Source organism: Panulirus ornatus, chromosome 43 (assembly GCF_036320965.1).
Source record: "Panulirus ornatus isolate Po-2019 chromosome 43, ASM3632096v1, whole genome shotgun sequence".
Lineage (NCBI taxonomy): Eukaryota > Metazoa > Arthropoda > Malacostraca > Decapoda > Palinuridae > Panulirus > Panulirus ornatus.
Window position 1 is genome coordinate 28,424,294 of NC_092266.1, and position 23,320 is coordinate 28,447,613.

Consider the following 23,320-nt stretch of genomic DNA (forward strand, 5'->3'; position numbering starts at 1 on the left):
GTATCAGAGAAATGATGGACTCCTTTGGGATCAAAAATTCTTCAACGAGACTGTACCGAGTTTTGTCAACAACTACAGTGGAGGCTCGCAGTCACGGATGAAAGTTCGTATCAAGGCCGGGCCTTAGCTGAAATCTAAAGAGGTTCGAAAAAGGAGAGAGAGAGAGAGAGAGAGAGAGAGAGAGAGAGAGAGAGAGAGAGAGAGAGAGAGAGAGAGAGAGAGAGAGAGGAAAAGTACTTACGAACTTTGGAGGAAGTGAAAAGACATGTCTGTAAATTGCTAGGTAACAGTTGCTGGGAGAGACATGAAACAGTATAGAGTTTCCAAGGTTTGAGGTGTAGATAATTTTTTTTTTTATCCAAACGGCCCATATATATATATATATATATATATATATATATATATATATATATATATATATATATATATATATATATATACTCGTATGTATACAGGTGCATATATTTCCATCCTAGATGCAGAATGCAGACATGCATTGCTAAATAACACAGTATTACACCGCTGACGGAATACTGTGATAAACATATTATCTAGTTAACTAACTATGCACAGCAAACATAACGTAAACATAACTAAACCAAGGTGGCTCCGATTTTGGTGTGCCAGAATACAGGGGTGTCAAGAGGGTGCTGATACCTCCGGAAACTAGACAAAAATATATGAATTTTGGTGAATCTTGGGCAAGGCAAGATAGTCATTAGAGACACGAAAGCTTGAATTATTCATGACGAAACATGAGACTTGAGTCTCGCATAATGTTGACAGTAATGTTGAAAAGCACGAAAATGTTTGCTTAAGAAATTGGAATGATGGGTGATACGGCAGGCATGTCATGATGGTGCATGAAGCTAGGGGTGAAGGAGGAGCCGCAACCCTCTCGCTACCACGGCATCAGCAGGTTACCAACACCAACGCCGGTCGAGACCTGTGGCTTCCCTCCCTGGACGAACTCGGACGCAAATTTACGCCAGGGTCACGGGGCGGTGTGTACAGGAACTTCCCAGTCCGTGAGGGTGTCGTTTTCATAAGGGCTCGAACCTGTGAACGTGTAGTGGAAAACCACTGCTTAAATCCCAGGTGAAACCATGTAAACAAATGATAGCGGAGGAGGGGCTCTGAGAAGTTGAAGGTGAGAGTACAGTAGAGGGATTATGATGGGGGTGAGTGTAGGAGGGAAAGAGAGGTGACACTTTAGGTGAGAGAGAGAGAGAGAGAGAGAGAGAGAGAGAGAGAGAGAGAGAGAGAGAGAGAGAGAGAGAGAGAGAGAGAGAGAGAGAGAGAGAGACTTGGGGGTTAGTAAAAGAGGCAGGGATGACTTCCATGTCAGATTTTTACCTCAGTGATGTACTCTCTACCAACCCTTTCCCATCACGAAGGCTTTACATCTTCTAAGTTTAAATCTGCTGCAGCTTGTGTACGTCCCTGTCAAGCATTTCGAACTTTTCCCATCATTTTAGCTTCAGCAAGCATACGAAGGTATGGGCCCCTCTCTTATGGCAAATATTTTCCTGTACAGTTTAGGAATGTGATCACCTATTTGCACTGTACGGCGAGGGAGTTTTACACTCGTGGGGCTCCATCTCGTAATCCTTCTCTGTTACCACACAACTTTTTAAACTACCGTATTCTGTCTGCATTTACTATTTCTTCGGTCATTTTATTCCACTCATCCACCACTGTTATACCATAAAAACACTTCTTCACATCTTTTCTAACAAGTTCCTTGCGATATTTCACGTTATGTCCTTTGGTTGCTTAATGCCCCACATCCTTCCAGAAACTCTTCACCGCTTTTGTATCATCAATCTGGTTTAAAGGTTGTGATCAGGTCACGCCTCACTCTTCTCTCAAGAGTTCTATGGTGGGGGATATATCTGAGGCTTTCTCTTGATTCTGGTATCATCTTGGTAGCCCTCTTTTAGACCTTCTCCTTTAGCATTTTGTGCTTCCCTAGCTGCGGAGACCAAATTTAAGAAGCACGTTCCTGTTTTGACCTAATGCAGGACGTGAACGGTGGTTTTTTTTTTTATTAATATTTCTTTATTGGTGAACTTATATATGCAATTCTAATATCTGCCTGCAGACAGTTGGTCTCCTTGAATGTTCTCCAAAAGGTGGAACTTTAAAGACAGGTTAGGGACGATGTTGGCTCCCAAGTGTCTCTAACACACGGATTCCTGCAGCTCATTTCCTGCTAGATGGTGTGTGTGTGTGTGTGTGTGTGTGTGTGTGTGTGTGTGTGTGTGTGTGAGGTAAGTGTGTCTGGGTGGTGGCGGCGGTGGTGGTGGTGGAGAGGTCAACGCACATGACTAAAAGGACAGAGGATGGGCCCCTCCCCCCCCTCACAAATCTAACCAACCAACCCCACCATACCCCAGCACAACCCCCCCCCCCCGGCCGCCCCCCCCCCTCCCGACACCCCCAAGTGATTCGCATCCTCATAACACGTGCGCACGTAACTTCGTGGCGTGCTACGTTGACACGGTGCCGTGACGAGCACCGTAAGGAGGTTACGACGCCCTGCTGCTATAGATAGTGCGGGACAGGAACACGTGAAAAGTGCATTACGTATGGGAATCAGATTCCAATGGGGTCCAGATTCCTCGAGAGAGAGAGAGAGAGAGAGAGAGAGAGAGAGAGAGAGAGAGAGAGAGAGAGAGAGAGAGAGAGAGAGAGAGAGAGAGAGAGCACCCACCTGAACTGTCCGGTGACATCTCCCCCTCCCTCCCCCCAGCAAATGGTAATAGAGCCATAGAGCCAAGACCTCTCTTGTCCGCGTCATTTTGGAAGTCACTAAAGTCTGGTCGAGCAATTATATATATACATTTACTTATTTCTGATGGAATTAACTCGAATGACCTCTGTAGGTTACATTAGATTAGATTATATCTGAAGGTAACATTAGATTAGGTTAGACTCGTAGGTTACAATGGGTCAGGTTACAGCCGTAGGTTACATTAGGTTACAGCCGTAGGTTACATTAAATTAGGTTACATCCGTAGGTTACACTGGACCAGGTTACAGCCGTAGGTTACATTAGATCAGGTTACATCCGTAGGTTACATTAGATCAGGTTGCATTCGTAGGTTACATTAGATTAGTTTACAGCCGTAGGTTACATTGGATTTGGTTTGGTTACTAAGGACCACCAAAACTCACGATTCACTTTACGTTGTCCTTAAACTCAGTCCGACTCGGCCAGACTCCCGGAGATCTATAAAACTGACACTACTGCCCAAGGGATGACATGAACCACGAAACTATCGAAGGTCACAACGGACGAAACGTTTCATTTTGTATGAAGCTTCGATATTTTGAAGATGAAACAGCGAAGAGTTTCGATCTCCTTAATAACAATAATAATGATAATAATGATAATAACATAAACATATAAATGTATGATATTTACTTATAACTCTACTGACTTCGTAAATTTTTTTTTTTTTTTTTTTTTTTTTTTTTCCAAAAGAAGGAACAGAGAATTGGGCCAGGTGAGGGTATTCCCTCAAGGCCCAGTCCTCTGTTCTTAACGCTACCTCGCTAATGCGGGAAATGGCGAATAGTTTGAAAGAAAAAGAAATATATATATATATATATATATATATATATATATATATATATATATATATATATATATATATATATATATATATGAAAATCAATAACGATGTTCGGCTCTTACATAAAACCATTTAGTCATAATTACATAAATGAGATTCATAAATATGGGTAGGTCACTCGGTAACAGTCTACAAGACGTAAATATACACATCATGAAAGATCTTTCCTCTTATTTTACGGACAAGACGCAAAACGTGTGTCTATGATGGTGGCCAGGGTCCTGGACACTGGCTGGCTAGGTTGAGGACGACCAACATCAGGTCACTGAGGACTTCAGGCTGGCTGCCCAGCGTAGATCGTTGGTCCCCTCACACATACGGCTCCGACCCAGTGCCACATATTTTCGACGCCGAGAGTTACGTAAAGGAAAATAAAAAAAAAACGAAGTTTCCAGCACAGTGACGCGGGGGGAAAAATTACAATATCGCTTGTTATACAACATGCTGCCGCCTGGGAGAATGGAGTTTACCACATACCCGCTAAAATCATTCACTGATTTCATTCGGTTATGTCAAGTTATTACGCAATGAGCTAAATATCAGTCCAACTCATGGGACTTGCATTTACTGCAGTCGCTGCTTAGATAATGGGAGTAGATAACAAGGCGGGTAAAACCTGAGGGGATTGTTCAATGACTTTTGTGTAACGCGTGAGCGGCATGCTTGCCCCCTGAAAGTACGGGTCTTCCCGCACGGTGATGGGGATCTAAGAGCCTCAGAATATGAGTTTTAATGGGGTCGGATCGAACCTATATGGAGGATCGAACAGTGAGTGACGGCTTGCCGTGCGGGTAAAACGCAAAGTAAGGGTCGGTGAGGAGAGGCAGGTGTGGCGGCGTCGGCGGAGGTGAGCGCAGGGAGCCACCAAGGCTCGCCATACCACCGGTGGTGAGTCCCAGCGGGCCTGGTGACGTAATGGTGCTGGCAGGGTAGTGCCGGCACCGGTGCCAAGAAAAGGTGGAAGGTGCCTGGGGTAGGCGGGCAGGCGCTAGGAGCGGGCCACTTACAGTAGTGGCGGGTGTGTGATTGTGTGCGGAGCGAGGGGCATCATCGTAGCTTCCTCCTTCTCCACGACTGCCGCATCTTAGCCAGCAGTTGCCACGTCAGCAGGTCAGTGTCATCCCCTGGGTGCTCTACGCCTTGGATGTCTGAGCTTTTATCTGTCGTCAGGAAGGTGTGCGTGTCTTACCCTAGGACAAGTCCGGTACAGCAAGTTGGTGGTCACCCTGGATGTGTACATCCACTTGAGATGTTAGCAGTGTCCACTAGTACAAGCACACAATGTCCACTGGTCCAAGCACACAATGTCCATTGGTAAAGACACACAATGTCCACTGGTCCAAGCACACAATGTCCATTGGTAAAGACACAAAATGTCCACTGGTACAGGAACACAATATCCAATGGTACAACCACACAATGTCCAACAGTACAGACACATAATGTCCACCGGTACAGACACACAGACCCCAAGAGATGGTGACAACCATTGCCAAGTCTGCCATTCCATCTTCCACTGCACTCCCTCATCCACCCTATTACTCACAAACATATAAAAAAGGAAACATATTTATCTCATAGTTTTCGCCAGAACCAATTTATCATTTTCTTATCTGCATCTCCTTATGCTGTCATATTTGTAAGTAGTTTAGCTACTGAGGTCGGGGTGATGACGTAAAAACAAAAAATAAGTAGATAAGAACAAAAGATCCAGGTTTTAAATTCAAACAATTTTCAAAAAACTGGTGCATCAGTTGGTGTAGTAATTAGGAGAGTTTCCATATTCCCTTACCAGATGGCACTGAAAATTCCTCGACCATCATCCCTCTCCAAACACCCTCACTAACACTTTTTCATTTCTTAAGGACCAGGAAGTCCTGCCTATATTTTTCCTTCCCATAATCAAGACCGTTTTCTTTTTTCCTATGTCGGCGATCACACAATAAATATGTGACCAAAATCATCAGCAATCAACACTGTTCCCATCCAGTGCCAGCGACTGCATATGACCCCCAGCCCTTTCCAAGGGCACATACTTTAATACTATTTTCACAGGAAGTCTACATTTCCTTATGCCATCCATTGTGAATTATGCTTTTGAAAAAGTCGCGTATTTCTGTTGAGACGAAGCCTCTCTCTCTCTCTCTCTCTCTCTCTCTCTCTCTCTCTCTCTCTCTCTCTCTCTCTCTCTCTCTCATACGGCCTAACTCCAAGGTGTTTAACACAACGTTCAGTAAGGAATAGGAATTAGATTAGTGATCATAATTACCGTCGTGCGTACAATGATAAGCCGAGGGAACCATTTGGTTCTCACGAAGAACCATATCTGAACCAGAGGGAAGCCCTTGGCTCATACCAGACCTACACCCTGAGATTCTACAGTTCGAAGTTGATGTCATATGAAGAAATTTCTTTCGCGAGCAGAAGGGCATGACCGAAGGCAGGGCCTGGCCCAGAATGCCCTCTCGTCAAGACAAGACCCCAATACATGGTAGAGTCCTCGGGGCTGACCCCGTCCCAGGACACACACGCTGAAAGCACCGAACTTAAATAAGATATATCCTCAGTTGACAATAATCTGGCTAGCTACCGTGATGCTTGGCACGGACGCTCCTCTTGAACCTGGCTAACCACAATTGATGCCTGGCATGGACGAACCTCATGTTGAGAGAGTCAAATGTATCACGATGAAGCGCGACCACATAATGGCTACGGGCTGGGTCAGAAACACCGGTGAGAATACCATTTCCACAACGCCATAACAAGACTGTATGTAATCTGCCTCATACGAGCACCCTGGTACCTGAAACAAGACTGTATGTAATCTGCCTCATACGAGCACCCTGGTACCTGAAACAATATTCTTTATTCTAAGACCGAGTTGTTGAGATTCACGTGAAAGATACCCGTTTCTGAACGGACGAAGCGAATTCCAAGTTGGGCCATCATGACGTCAGAGGAATCAAGTTGTTTTCTTTTTTTTCACAGAAGTCTTTCGAATCACCAATGATCTCAACCCCCCACCACCCTCCTCCTCCTCGTATATAGGGCACCTTGTTTAATCTATACTTGCAGTGGAGATTCGAGGATCCCTCAGAGGGCACCTAATTCAATACACACTTACACTGGAGATTCGAAAATGTTCGCTCCTTCAGCATAAAGGAATCAGCTGCACCAACCAATACCTGGCATGGAGCATCACCTCCCCTGCCCCATCGATAAGGTTCCGCTTATTTCATTTATATCTACTGACTCGCTTTGCATAACCTGACGTTTAAGCATTCGACCTCTGGTATGTCTCTCAAGGAAAGAGCTGCAGCCTTGTGGGTATTCTGCCTTACCTTCCTTGCCCCGACAGCCGTGCCAACTGAGGGGGTTTCTCGTACATTCCCTGCCCACAGCCAAGCCAGGGGCTCTCCTGACGTTCATTACTGACGCACAGGTCAAATGAGAGACTAAGCTCGGCGTTGGGGAAGATAGAATAAGAAAACATAGTTTCTTCCCATAGTTAAGTTACTTTACTTTCTTACATTTCCCGTCGATATCCAAGCTAGTATCTCCTTACATTCCTTGCCCATACCCAGTATCACCTGAGGGTTACCTTCATATATCCTACAAATAAGCAAGTTAACTTAGGGTTGTCTTACATTACATGTCCATCATGTTTTGTACCAACGAATTCGCTTACGTAACCATACAACGGTCATGCCTTACTATGCTTCCCACGGATCTTACCATCGCCAGCCACACCGTATATAATATATATATATATATATATATATATATATATATATATATATATATATATATATATATTTATATTACTAAACGAAATCCCGGGATCCTGGGATTGCATGAGTCTGAAATCCCGTTGTACACTGAGATGGGGAACGACCGGGATATCTCGATGAACCTCTAACTCGGACCCGGGCCTGTTAGATTTGTAGGTCGGTCGCTGTCCACTGCAGCTCGGAGTGTGTGTGTGTGTGTGTGTGTGTGTGTGTGTGTGTGTGTGTGTGTGTGTGTGTGTGTGTGTTCAGTCTACAGCTGGAGGTAAATCTGAGCGAGGTAACATATAAACTACTGTCCAAACACGAAGCGCAGAGATTAGGCAGTGACCCTTCGCCCAACAGACGCACGCCATATATATATCCATAAACGACCGAAATGCAAACGAAATATACGAAGTTCAGACCTACACCGGAGGTTAAGGCAACGGGAAATACAAGCGATAGCTCGTAAATGCGAGCAGCGGACGCGTTCACTGCTGGCATGGATTCAACGCTGTGCAACGGGGGGTGGTGGTTCAAGACATGCACGGGGACTAGGCTACAAATCATACTTACTTCCTGCTCTTCACGATCCTCCTCCTCCTCTTGTGGTGCGTCCCTTGCGGAACGAGTCCCGCTCATTACAAACAAGATAATAATGCCAATCAAATTACACACTACTAAACAACAAGTTTATAAAGTACAAAAGTTGGGGACTGACCTTTCATCAGTACGGGACACCACTGTGCGATACCGTCACCTGGAAAAAAAAAAGTAATAATTTAGAAAAAAAAAACTCGTCTGTTTACGGGTCCGTAAAGAATGATCAATACATGAATGGTACTACAGACAGTACTGCTTCTCAGTACCCTTCGCTCCCTCCCTCAAATAACCAATATGCATTTATCTTTATGGCAATATAAGCCAATGGATATCCCTAGGCCACCATTTACAGGCATATGGGACTGGGTAAACCCCACTCCTTCCGCTGTACAACTCGTGCTTCTGTGAAGATGCTGATAATTCTGGAGGATCGCTATAGCAAAGTTTGTAGACACACAATATATAACCGGGGAAGTTGTGTTTAGTCTGTTCCTGTTGTGATACTCTCATGTGGCCAGCCAGAGTGGCATGTTGGAATACAATCATAATTATTATTCTTATTACATTATTACTATTATATTATCATGTAAACCCAGGAGCCCTTCTCCTGGGGTATCATGCAGCTTCAAGGCTGCCCTACAATACGCAGCAGAGAAAGGATGAACTCCACTGGAGCGAGAAGTCCCCCAAAGGAGACTGTACTTTGATGACACGACTTCGCCCAAGGTGACTCTTCACTCACGGCGTAACCACAAGCAGGTTGAGTCCAGTAACGTCTGGTCGAGTCGTGTAGTACATGGGATTACAATACCCGAGAGCTACGAGTGTACCCTCTGCTGGACTGTTAGTGAAGCACCCACGTGCAACGTTGTATAATCATCATTCCTCGCAGCGTAGAGCTCTTGACCACAGCACAAGGCAGGGCTAAACCACGTGTCTGGGCCGCAGCACAAGACTGGGTCTCTCCTTAAACCACATGCCATATAATACTTCACACCTGCCACTATACGAATGCATAAAAAAAAATCAAGGTGCCACATACGTTATGAATACATTAAGGACCAATATCATGAAGGGGAAAATCAGAGACAAAAAAAAAAAGAAAAAAAAGAAAAAAGAATCTAGCCATTCTATATGAAAAATAAATATCTGAAGGATGAAAATGTTAAAAACAAACCTTTGCTGGATAAAAATGAACGGAAAATGGAAGCATAAACGTGTTCAGCGCAAACATCAAATGTGATATGAACTTCGTTAACCATGCAGATTATATACACTATGGAACGAACGCCTAGCGCAACAAAAATACGAGCTATCACTAGAGACGAGGACACAACGAGGGTAGATTTGAAAGCTCTCTTGCACGAGGCATAAAATCCTGGATGGCAAACACACAAACACCGTCAGCACAGAAATTCTTGGCCGAGGGTGTGGAAAGAGGCAGCTGCTCCCACATGCTGGCCTAATCTGTCCCCTCCCATCACTCTGCTCTTGCACCTCTCACACTGTCTGAGGCATAACAATCTTGCGGCAGTGTAGGCTGGAGGTGGTCACCACGGGAGAACGTGACGCACGCGGACGGGCTATGTGTGTGGGTGTGGGTGTGTGTAGCGAAGACCTCTCCCGTGGCCGTCAGTGCTTCGAGTGCAAGACAATAGCCATCAGGGCTTCCAGTGCACAACCGAAAAAGGGAAGGTTAAAACTAACTACAAATCACGTCCATGATTTTGAATATAGGCAACTGGATGTTTAAGTTACGACCAAGTCGACGATCGAAATCAATGCTATCAAATTTGAACGGAGCACCGCAAAATGATACGAGAACTGACGAAAGTGAAGGCCAAAGCCAGGGTAAGGGAGAGGCATCGAGCGGTTCGTCCCACGCTAACAAGACTTCGTCTGAGGAACTGTAACTTGTTTACGACCGTCGCAACAGCATCCTCCGGTAACAATGATCATTCTGGTGTCTGCAAATGTCAGCCTGGAGGTAAACTGCTACATAATGATTGTTGTTGAACGGGGTCCTACCTCTTAAGGTCTGTAGAGCAGGCAGGATCTTATGCTTGGGTTATAACAGCTGCACCACCATCTACCTCCTCCCCCAGGTAGATATGATGGACGTGCAAAAAGCAGCAGCAGTTGATTACGACAGCTGGAACACACCTCTGAGGTTTGTGTCGCTAACACTGTTCACTGGAACGTAATTATCAATACAGGACACTGGCATGAGGCTGGAACACGTTTATGATCGGACTTTGATGCGAACTGCGAAGGTCAAGACCCAAGGTATGATAGACTGAGGTCAAACCATATCTTCAGTGCCATTTAAAAGAAAGTGGTGGTCTCAACTGCTCTATGGGGAAATGGGGTGTCCTTCACCTTCCTGGTGACTGCCTACTTAAATGTCCTGGTCTGAGAGGCTGTGTCTGCGAGGAAGTCTCCGTGGCAGCTGTGGCTAGCACCAAACATCGGCAAGCAACAGGAGCAGAACCGTGCTTAAAGGACGACCAGGAGCGGGGCCTTACCCACAGGAGGAAGAGAAGCCCGGATTGGAGGGGGGGCCCACCCAACGGAGGATGAGGGGCGGGGTCTTACCCAACGGAGGATCAAGGAGCGGCGTATTACCCAACGGAGGTGGCGGTGAAAGGTAGAGACAGTAGCAGTGGCAGCAGACGGTGGGCGGCGGGTGTTGGCAGGCGTGCCGACCCGCCGCCCTGCCGCCCACCTGCTCCTGATGATCCTGTTGCTTGACAGTACCAGCTGAGCAGTGTGGCGCACAGGCTGATGCCTGACAGTAACAGTTCTATGGTCCACACCACGACTAAGACCGCTATCTGTCCCGCGCCTCCTTAAAAACACCTCTCTCCTCTGTGGGGGTATAATGACCCCGACTGCTGTACATCAACCATAATTACAAAAATATGTGGACTTAATGGATTGCCATACGAGACACAGTGGGCAATATCCGAGCTGGAGCAATTAAACCTCTCCAATGCAGAGCGTCGTTTAATTTGGGACTAGGCGTGAGCTACCACGCGCGGCAGTGGGTGTGAGTTACTACACGTGGCATAGGACGTGAGTTACCACAACACGTGGCAGAGGGCGAGATATCGCACGTGGTAGAGGGCGTGCGTTACTGCGGCTGGCAGAGGGCGTAAGTTACCACACGTGGCAGAGGGCGTGAGTTACCGCATGTGGCATAGGGCGTGCGTTACCGCAAGGAGGGTGACCAATATTAGTGAGTAGGGATGGTTGGTAGCGGGTGACGGTGCGACCTGGGTCGGCCGGAGGGTAGAGGGCGCCGGCGGGCCACAAATACCCTGGCACGGGAGCGGCCAGGGCCGGCCACCTCCGCCACCGTTGCTATGCACGCCACAAACCTCGGCAACCCACCGCAACATCCACACTCACTCTACGAACACCCTACCACACACGAAACAAACAAGTGTGAAGAGTCCTCTTTATCCTCTGAGACACAATGCTTTTTTACAGAGCGCTCGACGTAACAGCAAAAAACAAACTCGTTTACGATAATAAACCTTATAGACACCAGAGAGAACTATGATATAAATAACACGAAGACAAACGAGAGGCATTACGCAAAGGATTTGAATAAAACAGACGCCAGAAAACTGAATCTAAAGAAATCAGATGTGGTCATGTACTAGATCAAGTGAACTAGAAGTCGTAATGTCACATAACATAAATCTATGATTAAATCAATGATTAAAGTCTTCATGGAACAAATAGTATGAGAAATATCAAACAGTTCCAAAGAAAAATAGAAGATATAACATTGAAATATTCCTACCCCATCGAACACATATTACGGTTCGAGACGCCCTTCTATTAATTCCAACTTGGACAAGAGTGCCTGGGGGTTCCATCATGATCAGCGGGTGTGCTGCTCCTGTCATGCAGAGAACGTTCCCAAGCTGTCGACACCTGGCACGGTAGCCAGATGTGGCGACACCACCACCAGCACACCGGACATGACTCACACACCTGACGCCTCTGTTTACGCATGTAATTCGACCGTGGTCGGATGAACACGTGTTCTAACAGTACAGATGTTGAACCATGGCGGTGTTCCGCTGTTCACGACCCCGTCGCTACGATCCTTGAGCACGACGGTACGATCCTTGAGCACGACGGTACGATCCTTGAGCACAACGGTGCAAACCTTGAGCACGACGGTGCGATCCTTGAGCACGACGGTGCTGTCTTTAAGCATGCAGGCTGTACAACCTCTAGGGTATGAAGAATTGACTTCTGACCTTCTAAGAGTTAGGTCAAAAGTCAGGGCAGCATATCCAAGGGCAGTGCTGCCCTGTTCACATAGGTCAACCTGTGTCACAGATCACATGAAAATTCGTAATACTGTCTCCAACAACGTGAGCATCACAACGGCAACAGGAGGGAGGTCACCGACTATAGTAATACTCTTGACTTTTTTCCCTATAATTTCCACTGGAGTCTAAGTGATCCTGAGGGCTGGGCAGGTCAGGTTACAATCACGTTCAGAAAATGTATGATATTTGGTCTTCAAAACAGATCGGTCGGTGTCAATTTCCCTAAAGCGCCAAGAATCGCAAGGTTCTCTCCACCACATTGCTGAAGTCAATTATGTATAAAGAGCAGGAGTGACTAACGTCTCCCACGTCTCCTGTGTATCTCCTGACGCTGGTCTCCTTGTGTTCAGCTTTCAAGGGCGTCCCGTGTAGACAGCGGCTACACTGCTCGCTCGGGAAGGCAACCCGGAATAACACGGTAAAATGTTTTGATAACAAGATGTTGTTTTCGCCGTTGCTGGTGGAGGCTTTCGTGCGAACCCAATGCTATTCTATTGAGAAATATTTCATCGTCATATGTACGTATATGTTCTTTCCTCCGTCAGGCGACGCATGTATTGAGGCCATCGTGAAAATGACGTCGGTATTGACCGACAACCAAGAGAAGTGCTGCATGTTCTATATTCCAATCGTCAACCAATCCACAGAGGCTCTGCGGGTATTAAGCAAAATGAAAATCAGTCATTGGCTGATACAAGTCTTAAGGTTTGCCAGTAGTCAATACGGGTTTGGCATTAGACTTATAACAATCTTAGACGAAGACTTTAAAACTCGCTGAGAGATGAGGAATATTTGCAAATAGCTTAAGTTCTTTCAGTCGCTTCCAATATTCATACAGGAAGTTTCATACGGTGCAAGCCTTCATCGCCCGTCGCAGCACGCCGCAAGCGGCCGCTACCAGCTCTGAGCACCATAACCCCTATACAATATCCTCGACACTAATCCGATGATAATTATGGTGGTGATGAGTCTGGGGGGAGGGAGACGGCGTTGTGTGTGCGCCAGATATGGCGTGAGCTGGGATGTTGGCGCGCGCCCAGCAACGTCCGCCTACCCCCTCCCAAACTCCACAGCCCTCACCAACCCCGCCTCTCACAGAGACATCTCCAGCTTCCTGCTGTATCATCTGGTGTTGTTTCTCCCACTTCTCATAAGTTATAATTCAGATATGAAAGATTATGGTATCATTTAGTTATGATAATTATGATAAATGGGCGCTTCCGGACTCCGCCTATCAGCGGTTACACCGCGAGTGAAAAGTCGCCTTCGTTTAGGCTATATCGTCGTCTCTAAAGGGGGTCCATCATTACCCTGCTACTGGAGGTAACGCAGCCTTGAAGCTGCATAGCAATTATGATGATAATAATAATGATGATGATGATAATTATAATAACAATGAATTAACTTAAATCGTATTTCATTCCAATGTTGTGACTGGGCAACTCGGTCGCCTCACCCACACACACACACACACACACCTCCCGTAACTGTAGTACAGCACCACACACACTGTGGCACGTAACATGCATGACTTATACATATAATCTGAACATTATGTTTTACGCCAGCACGACCGACATTCGTGCCCAGAGCAGACAGACACACGTCGGGGTGCGGTTTGTGTGTGTGTGTGTGTGAGAAGAGATAGATAGATAGATAGATATAGGTAGATAGATAGATAGATAGATAGATAGATAGATAGAGAGAGAGAGAGAGAGAGAGAGAGAGAGAGAGAGAGAGAGAGAGAGAGAGAGAGAGAGAGAGAGAGAGAGAGAGAGAGAGAGAGAGAGAGAGTCAAGTGGACAAAAATCTGACGAGGGAGTGAACAAAATTGCCTTTCCCATTGCAAGAGGCTCCGCTCAGCAGTAACCATCAGCACAAGACGCCTTATGTTTCGGACGAACAGTTGAGAAGAATCTCCCTATTTGGCATGGAAGCCCAGGAAAGGGCCACAGGTGATCTCAGGGGCGTGGCCCCTCACCTCTGGCCCTGGAGAGGGCCATAATGACCCCTAGGAACACGAGTTAACATACAAGACTCCCTGTGTAACAAGGGAAAAGCTTCGTGGTACACCTCAGTGCATGTGATCACATACCACGATCCTTTAAAAGAACTTATAGAAAACCGAAGACGAGCTGCGCCCTAAGAAGAGTTTATACAATGTGTCTATCCAACCTGGGACTACGTAGATACTCATCATTTACAAAAGTCGGTTGAACTGGGAACGGGAACAAAAGTGACCCTCCTGACGAAGAGGACGTTTCCATGCTACGCTCGGTGACTTCTCATCAGGTCATTGTGCAGAAGCAACGGATGCATATCTGATGGTGGCCTAATCTTCATAGGAAAGACTTCGATCACCTGTGTCTTTATCAACCTATGAAAAAGCCTTAGTCACTCAACACCTTCTTTTCTTACCTGTGACGTGAAATACGTAATGCATTAGCGAATATGGTCGGTGGTAGACTTGTTTAGTATTTCTTCGACCAGGTTGCCAGTGTTATGTTTTCCTTATACTAATGAGAGGCTTTCCGAGTGGTCGGCTCCAATAATGACAATATTAATACCGGAGGATAACCGAGCCGAGATACGAGCAAAGGTGGTCAACACAAGAGGGAGGCAGAAGGCCCGACTGCTGGTTGGTCTGACGCAAGCGTCCTCAGGTGGTGCAGGTCAGGATTATGGTACCGTCATGCCTAGGGTCCTCAGGCGGTGCAAGTCAGGAACATCGTACCGTCATACCACCAGCGTCCTCTGGTAGAGCAGGTCAGGAGCCCAATTCCGTCACGCCACCGCTACCGCCAGCAACAACATCCAAGTCCCACCCCAGTATGGGTAAGGCCTCCTCAGATTCCTCAGTCCCTGTACAGCAGGAGGAGAGGGCCGTGGGAGGAGATGCTAGCACTTCAGACCCTCCTTCTACAGCTCCAGGCTCGCAGGAGCTCTTAAGTCTTGTACCATGTGTACATCTGGGACGTACAACTCCGGCCTCTGCAATCTTTCACCCCTGTTGCCACTGATCTGATCACAATTACTGCACAACGTTGAAGGCATCGTTCCTTCATACACCATATACGTGTTGCCACCGGGCACAACCCACTGTAACGAGTGGCGGGAGAGATCGCCACGCGCTACCTAGTGTAGTAACCAATACACCCACAGACAGACCCCCCTGGAGGTGTGGCATCGTACAGGAAGTTGTAGAGAAAGAAAAAAACAATGTTTCTACGGCTTGCGTAATTACTGGGCAGCCGGGGTTGATCTGGACTAACATGGTGGATCCAGCTTTGCCAGTAGACAGGTGGCGATGGTGATGTTGGCGGAGGGAGGTGCAGAGGGAGTAAGTCTCCACGTCCACGGTTGGGAAGTATGTTCTGTGATGCAACCACATCTTCCTCCCTCCTCCACACCCCTCGGGACTAAATTTGTAGAGGTGGTGAGTGTGGCGTGAGAGGTGACCCTGGTATAGAGGTCACACCGTTGCTAGGGGAGACATGTCTTCTCCCCCCACACACTCCCGACATTCCCCAGCGTTACCTAACAAGCTGCTAATACCTTAAGCACGCAGGCACAGGTCGCCCCTGCCCCCCTCTCACCCCCGCGCGCGCCTCCCTCTTTCCCCAGCCGCTATTTACGAGAGTAGGACACGTGGAGACGTTGGCGGGACTGTATCCTGACACATGACGTGCCACACGCGATTACCGATTTTGTCTCTCGCGGTGGTCTTCACGCCCACCTACCGCGGCCAATATATCCAACGACACCAGTACCACCGACCCAGCCCACGCCCTGCCGTATGCCTCAAGATTCTGTCGGAGTTTTAGAATACCCAGGACCACCTGAGCCACACCCTCGTCAGAACAGGCGACGACCACACGCACGTGGGACCAGCAAACGAAGTTTTCAGCGGAGGTGGACATGGACGCGACATACCACCAATCACTGAACACACACACACACACACACACACACACACACACACACACACACACACACACATGTTATAGCGGTGAGACTGCCGCTGGCCGGGTCAGCAAAGGGCGGGTCCACTGCCAAAATATACCCACTTAGCGCGCCGTTTACCGCACACGTCGCCTCCCTCCTGGGAATTTGGACAACTATGCAAAAGTAAAACACGAGAGAGAGAGAGAGAGAGAGAGAGAGAGAGAGAGAGAGAGAGAGAGAGAGAGAGAGAGAGAGAGATCGTTACCGAACAGGAAGCTGTACGTACACGTAGGCAAACCTAACACAGAGAGGCTGACCCCCATCAGATCATTATTACGTACACTTGGGCCTTCAATACCGAATTACATATACTGTTATACAACCTCTGGATCCCTCGTCCCCCAGCCAACAACTGCACTTGGTCGTAAGGAGAGGAAGAACTGCCCTGAAGAGAGAAATTCTCTGACGACACAGTATTCTGTTTGGCCAACTGTCACCAAAGGTGACCTTTCACTCGCGATGCAACCACAAGCAGTCCGGTAACATCAACACACACACACACACACACACACACACGCACACACACACACACACACACACACACACTCAGAGCCAACGGGGGAGTCCATGGCTCATGACTTCCACGTAAACCCAGTAAGCTTACGGAAATTCGTATTCTCTGAACAGCTTAACTGATCGTACCCACCGTGTGTGTGTGTGTGTGCGTGTGCGTGTTGGGGGATCAATTCATCCTCCGTACTTCATCAACCTCTCATGCCGGGGGAGGCCAAAAGTATCTCACTGTGATGAAATTAGTACAGGCTTAATTTATCTCCAGGTAGTCATTAGACATATTTCAGGTACGATCGGTGAGGTGTGTTCACACCAGCGAATGCCATTCCTTCCTCCTGACTAACGTGAGGTCATGTTCTTCTCTTCCTCCAGTGGTTGTGGGTCGTGACCTGCGGCTCGGGGCAAGATGATGCGCCGTGGTCTGGGGCTGGCGCTGGTGGCGGCGCTGCTCCTGGCCGCCACGCTCCTCGTAACTGGTGAGTCTTTGTCGACGACGACGCTCCCTCCTCCCTTCCCTTCATCCACCATGCTCCTGCGGTACTACGTGCACGCCCCCCTCATCCACCACTACGTGCACGCTCCCCTCATCCGCCATTACGTGCACGCTCCCCCTCATCCACCACTACGTGCACGCTCCCCTCATCCGCCACACTCCTGCACTATAACGTGCACGCTCCCCTCATCCACCACGTTCCTGCATTAGTACGTGCACTCTCCCCTCATCCACCATGCTCCTTCATTACTATGTGCACGCTCCAATCATCCGCTATTATCCAAGAAGAACTACTGTTAACCCAACGGTTATCTTTATCACCCGTTATGTCCAATGTGTTTCATGTAATTCCATCCATAACTCTAATTATGATAATAACGCCATGTAAACTGTGAATCTCCACATCAACGCCACACCGTCACAAACGTCCACATCAACGCCACACCGTCACAAACGTCCACATCAACGCCACACCGTCACAAACGTCCACATCAACGCCACACCGTCAAAAACGTCCACATCAACGCCACACCGTCACAAACGTCCATATCAACGCCACCACCGCACTAGGCCTCCGCTAGCCCACAGTAACATACAAACAGTGAACACGTCTTTCTGTGAGGCGTCGGAACACAAGTGCCGGTGATGGTCCAAGTTTCTGCTTCTATAGTTTTAATATATATATATATATATATATATATATATATATATATATATATATATATATATATATATATATATATATATATTTATATATATATATAGTTGTCTGGACTACGAACCTAAACTACGAACTCCCATTATCGTCCACGACTGTGACGAACTAGATTTTCTCTGTGAATGAAAGACAAACTGGGATGGTCGCTGTGATGAGAAAGATGACGGAAGGGGAATTACCGTATCTTAGCTTCTGGTGCCCAGAGGCGTCAAGGTTTGCCAAGCAATCCTCATACATCTGATCCCGGCTGGTGTTACTGGGACTACGGGCAAATCTGAAGGAAGCCTCAGACAGCCCTGGTGGGGACAGTGGTCTGGGACGTTTCCTACAAAGGGACGAAAGTAAGCCGTTAAGCAATCAAAATGATCCTTCACTATTCGGTAAAAACCCAAACTGAAATCGTGTAAAACTTTACCCATCTTCCTATGTGATCCAACACTTCCACAATGCGTTATGTTTTTGTTTGTTGTGTCCACGATGACAACTGGCCAAGCCTCTATGTATATTACAAAGAACATCCACAGCAAAGACAAATAAAAACTACTATTCCCTCGATCCAGTTTCAACCAAATATTTCTTCTGCCGCCGATACTGGGGGAGGTGGGGGGCCACACCTGGAATAACACTCACCCTAACAAGTTTCCAACGTTGTACCATCCTGTACAGGGAGGTGGAACACCCCCACCCCTGAGGTCTGCTCTCAAGCCAAGCCCTGCCAGTGTTCCTTCCACAAGACAGCATGGGAACAGCTGCAGAGTGAGGAGGCATCTGAGGCCAGCCTTCTCACTATCTCACTTCATGTCTTGTACCTCGTTTATAATTGTACTGTCGCGCACACACACACTCTCTAATATATATATATATATATATATATATATATATATATATATATATATATATATATATATATATATATATATATACACATCGTGTTCAAAACTTATCTTTCGACGAGAATCATTAGGACCGTTTTCTTAACATACACTGATAACTGTTCAGCGATGGTTTAGCAATGCGCCGATAGAATGGAGAAGATGCCATCGTTTCGAAACATGGCGAGCGAGGAACAAAAGGGACGACAGAGGGGAGCGGAAGGCGATGCCCGTGTATAGTGCTCGCTCACTACACTACACACAATAGCCTGTGACTAACTGACGAGAAAGACATACCAAGCGCTGTGTGACCCGCCTCTCCTACGCACCTGAGCATCACTCAAAGCCACTGTCCAGTAAAAAAAGACGTGGACACCATGGGCGATTCATCATCCCCTCCCATCACCTCTGTAAGAGCCATGATATATGTGCTGGAGACAACACCAAGTAACTGAGGCCAACAGGTGCGGCGCGGTGGCAGTGTAGCAACACTGCGAATTCTGGCAAGGCGAAAATTCAAGATGAAAATGACTTGAGTTAGGCCCGAGTGAGGAATCTTGGGGTGTCTTGATCAAATATCTCATCTTGGCATCAGTTGGTCTGTTGTTCACTGTATGAAGAACACCTTGTGGACCCTGAGCACTGGTGTGTAACCTACTAATGGCCATAGGTATTATCACAGAAAAACATAAGAATAACGACAGCCGATAATATAATCCCGTTCCCTTTTCTTCAGAAAAAAAAAGGTTAAAGGATATTTAGAAGTAACTGTGACCTGAAGCAGCAACTTGGCCACACTCACCAGGAACCAAGAGCGCAACGTAACATTCCTGACACATTCACACAACGTTTCATTTGCCTTCCAACTCACGCAAGTCTTCTTAATATCAAGGAAGTGAAGTGACGCTCATTTTCTTGGGAGGCTGGGTTTTTTGGGGGGATGAATATCTTGCTCAACAGTGGGGAGGCTCGACCAGTGAGTCCCGGTACCTGACGCTCCAGCTGCTCCCACTCAACAACCACTGGATCCAGAGCCAACCAGTGGGTGCAAATATTCTCCCTGTAGACACTGTTGTGGATGTCCGCCCTCCTAATTAACCAGGTGGGTTAGTCAGGACCTTCACCAGTGGTGTGTGGGTTGGTAGGCAAGGTGGTGGGTGTACGCCCTCATAGTTAACCAGGTGGGCCAATCATGACCTCCCTACAACTCGTGTGTGCGGGTCGCCATCCGCCAACCACAAGGCAGCAATATACCTCACTCTCGAGTCTTTAATACCTCAGTACCATACACTCCAGCAGCAGCTGGGCTCCAGTGGTACTACCTCTCTAACTTTAGTGTGCACATAAAGTTCTCTGGAAGCAGCAGCTGGGCTCCACCGGTACTACCTCTCTAACTTTAGTGTGCACATAAAAGTTCTCTGGAAAGCGAAGATTAGAATGTTGTTGGAATATATTCAAAGTATCATATAAGCCATTAAATGTATACTTACAAGATATGAGAGTATGTGATTTAGCAGCAGATATGTGGTACATATTCACCAAATGTGCTATATAACATATGACGAAAAATCAAATACACTACACGTCATCTAATATCAAAGTTGTCTCACGTAAAGCTTAATAGAAGTGTTACGTATATTTACCACAAGAAAACTGCACATCTTATTTCGTTCACGTACAGTCACGAAATGAGACCGTCATGGCCTCCGAGATATTAGTAAAATCAATGTGATATTCAGTATAATAATACAATGATGGTGTAATACACCGACGCTTATAATACTCTCGAACACTAGTGTGGTCTTGCCGTGGTTCCCCCACGAATATTCGACATGTATACCGACCCGTGGAAAGATTTCGCAGTTCGAGCACAGATCTCTGAAAAACAGTTAATCGCGAAACTTTGTAACACAAAACAAACGGATCGGTGCCGCGGGCAGCGCATGGGCTCAGTTTTCAAAAAAATCCTGAATGGTGAAAATAGCAGTTACTTGTTAACCAATGGCATCTTAGATTCGTCTCTTTCCTGAATATCAACTACTGTTCTAAGTCTTCTATTTCCCCTGACGATGTGATCATTACACGAAAGTGCACTTGGGAACTTATCGCGTTTCATTTTCCAGATGGTTATCAGCAAACACACAACCACACACACACCCATATATATATATATATATATATATATATATATATATATATATATATATATATATATATATATATATATATATATATATCACACTGGAGAAATAAAAGAATAATTCTGGAAGCTCTATATTTCGGCCCATAACCTTGAACCCTCTTCAGGAGAGACAGTGACAAAAATCAGATACATCAAAAGTTTGGCAAGAAAAAAGTGACTCTAGGTTGGCAACATCTCACTAGATCACATGACCCAACATATGGGGGCTGGACGGAGATGGCACCTGGCATAATCCTCTTACTGGCTGTTAGCTTTATGACATCTAGCATCCACACTGACCGAGTGAAAGATTCATATTTTCTCTACAGGCCATAGATGCGGGATTCTACATTTTCCTTTGGTAACTACAGTTCGGTTCATAAAACACCGAGGCATTACTCCAGTTCGCTGTATTGTCTTCCGTGCGGATACGATTGAAAATATTGTTTTCTTGGTCGCTTTTAAATGATCTCTTGTGTTTGGAAGACCTAGTATCTAAATCACACATACTTTGGTCAATGTCTGCCTTGTTACTCTGCTTATAAAGAATTCTATAAACCCCAGGATTACTTGCATGGGATGTCAAAGGCCAGTTGACAGGTCCGCCGACCTGTCTACCTTTCTGGAATAGATTGGTGTCTGTTCCATGCACTGTACTGCAGCCGCTGTACAAAAACTATACAGACAATGTATAGACTCGAAGCTCCCAGAGCCGAGGTAGGATACATCCCTAATCAATGATGCTAATGTTAGGTTAGTAAACTGTACTTGACCCAGGTTCGGCCCTGCATTACGGCAAAGACAAATAATACTTGAAAAATGCAAAGTGAAGCCTAAAGAATCATACATGATTCTCTAAGGACCAGTGAACAGCTCAAAATGCAGAAAGAATTAGGTTTACCCAGCGTGGGGAACACAGAATATCTTAAAATTCAATTTCATGACTGGACTGAAGCTTCAAGTTTAATGATCAAGGTGAAGTGGTCTGTGATGAACTGTCAGACCATCTACACCATAACGCGAGCGACTCTCAGTGGATCCATGATAACCGCCACGTACTGGACGATGTTTGGTGTACACTTGATGTACAACATTAGGAAGAAACTGCAACTTCCGCTGCCCTGGCAGACAGCTCCCTCTGAGATCACTATACCTACCTTCCCGGTTAGGTTGAGAGACTAACGACTCAAAAGTCTCACCTTCAACACTATGCCAAGACCAGCGCTCCTGAGAGAGAGAGAGAGAGAGAGAGAGAGAGAGAGAGAGAGAGAGAGAGAGAGAGAGAGAGAGAGAGAGAGAGAGAGAGGACTCTTCAGACTAATAACCTGACGCAGTATAAACTAAACTGACACGATTCCCTCAGCTCTGCCGCTGAGAGAGCTGGAAGCGCTGTCGTTGAAGTTCAACACAGCAGTACTGGAACAGAGAAGAATGATAGGATGAATAACAGAATCTACCTTGCAAACTGATCCGTCCGCCACAATCGTCGCCCTTGAACTAGCCAAGGACTACAACCACAGACGGCTACAATCATCTCTAACTACACCCTCATTACCTGCCACTACTGACCAGGGACTAGAATGCAACACGCTTTTCCCGTGAAGCCAGATGCAAATATGCCAGCATAACTGGTAAAGGGATCCAAGCCAAACTATTAGTGGATTCCCTATCCCGTAGATCTCCGACGGCATGATAAAAGTTGATGCCGATGCCAAACTTACACTAGATCAAAGGACTGGTGATCAAGGGCAACGTTTTAAGTTAAAGAGTGCAAGCAGGTACAAGCAGATCCATTTTCTATCATAATAAAACCTATCAAGTAAGTCATGTGTCTATGGAGAAGGCAACTACGTACAGCAGCAGGCTACAAAATGTTGTCACCGCCTCGATTAAGGCTAGGCTACGTCTACCAATGGCGCTTTATCTTTGGATTTGTGAGTCATATGAACTGTAAAGCGTGCTGGCAGGGGATATGGACACACACACACACAAACACACACACACACACATACAACAGCGATGTATCTTACACTAGGAGAAAATCAAATATTTCAGAGACATGTCTAGAAAACATAAAACTTCAAGAGATGGTCCAACACCTCATTGTTAAAGCACGAGACCTGAAATTTCTGCGACTTTATCCACTATGGGGATCTAGCATGTGTGCTAAC

General features: G+C 46.4%; 1 protein-coding gene across 1 annotated transcript in view; it reads left to right on the forward strand.

Annotated features, from left to right (window-relative positions):
- The first annotated feature begins 4,586 nt into the window (after positions 1-4,586).
- LOC139762562 (uncharacterized) overlaps positions 4,587-23,320 on the forward strand; it is a 70,618-nt gene continuing 51,884 nt past the window's right edge. The window contains 2 exon segments of the mRNA XM_071687592.1: positions 4,587-4,751; positions 17,257-17,360. Coding sequence (XP_071543693.1) covers positions 17,291-17,360 — 70 coding nt within the window. The 5' untranslated portion in view covers positions 4,587-4,751; positions 17,257-17,290.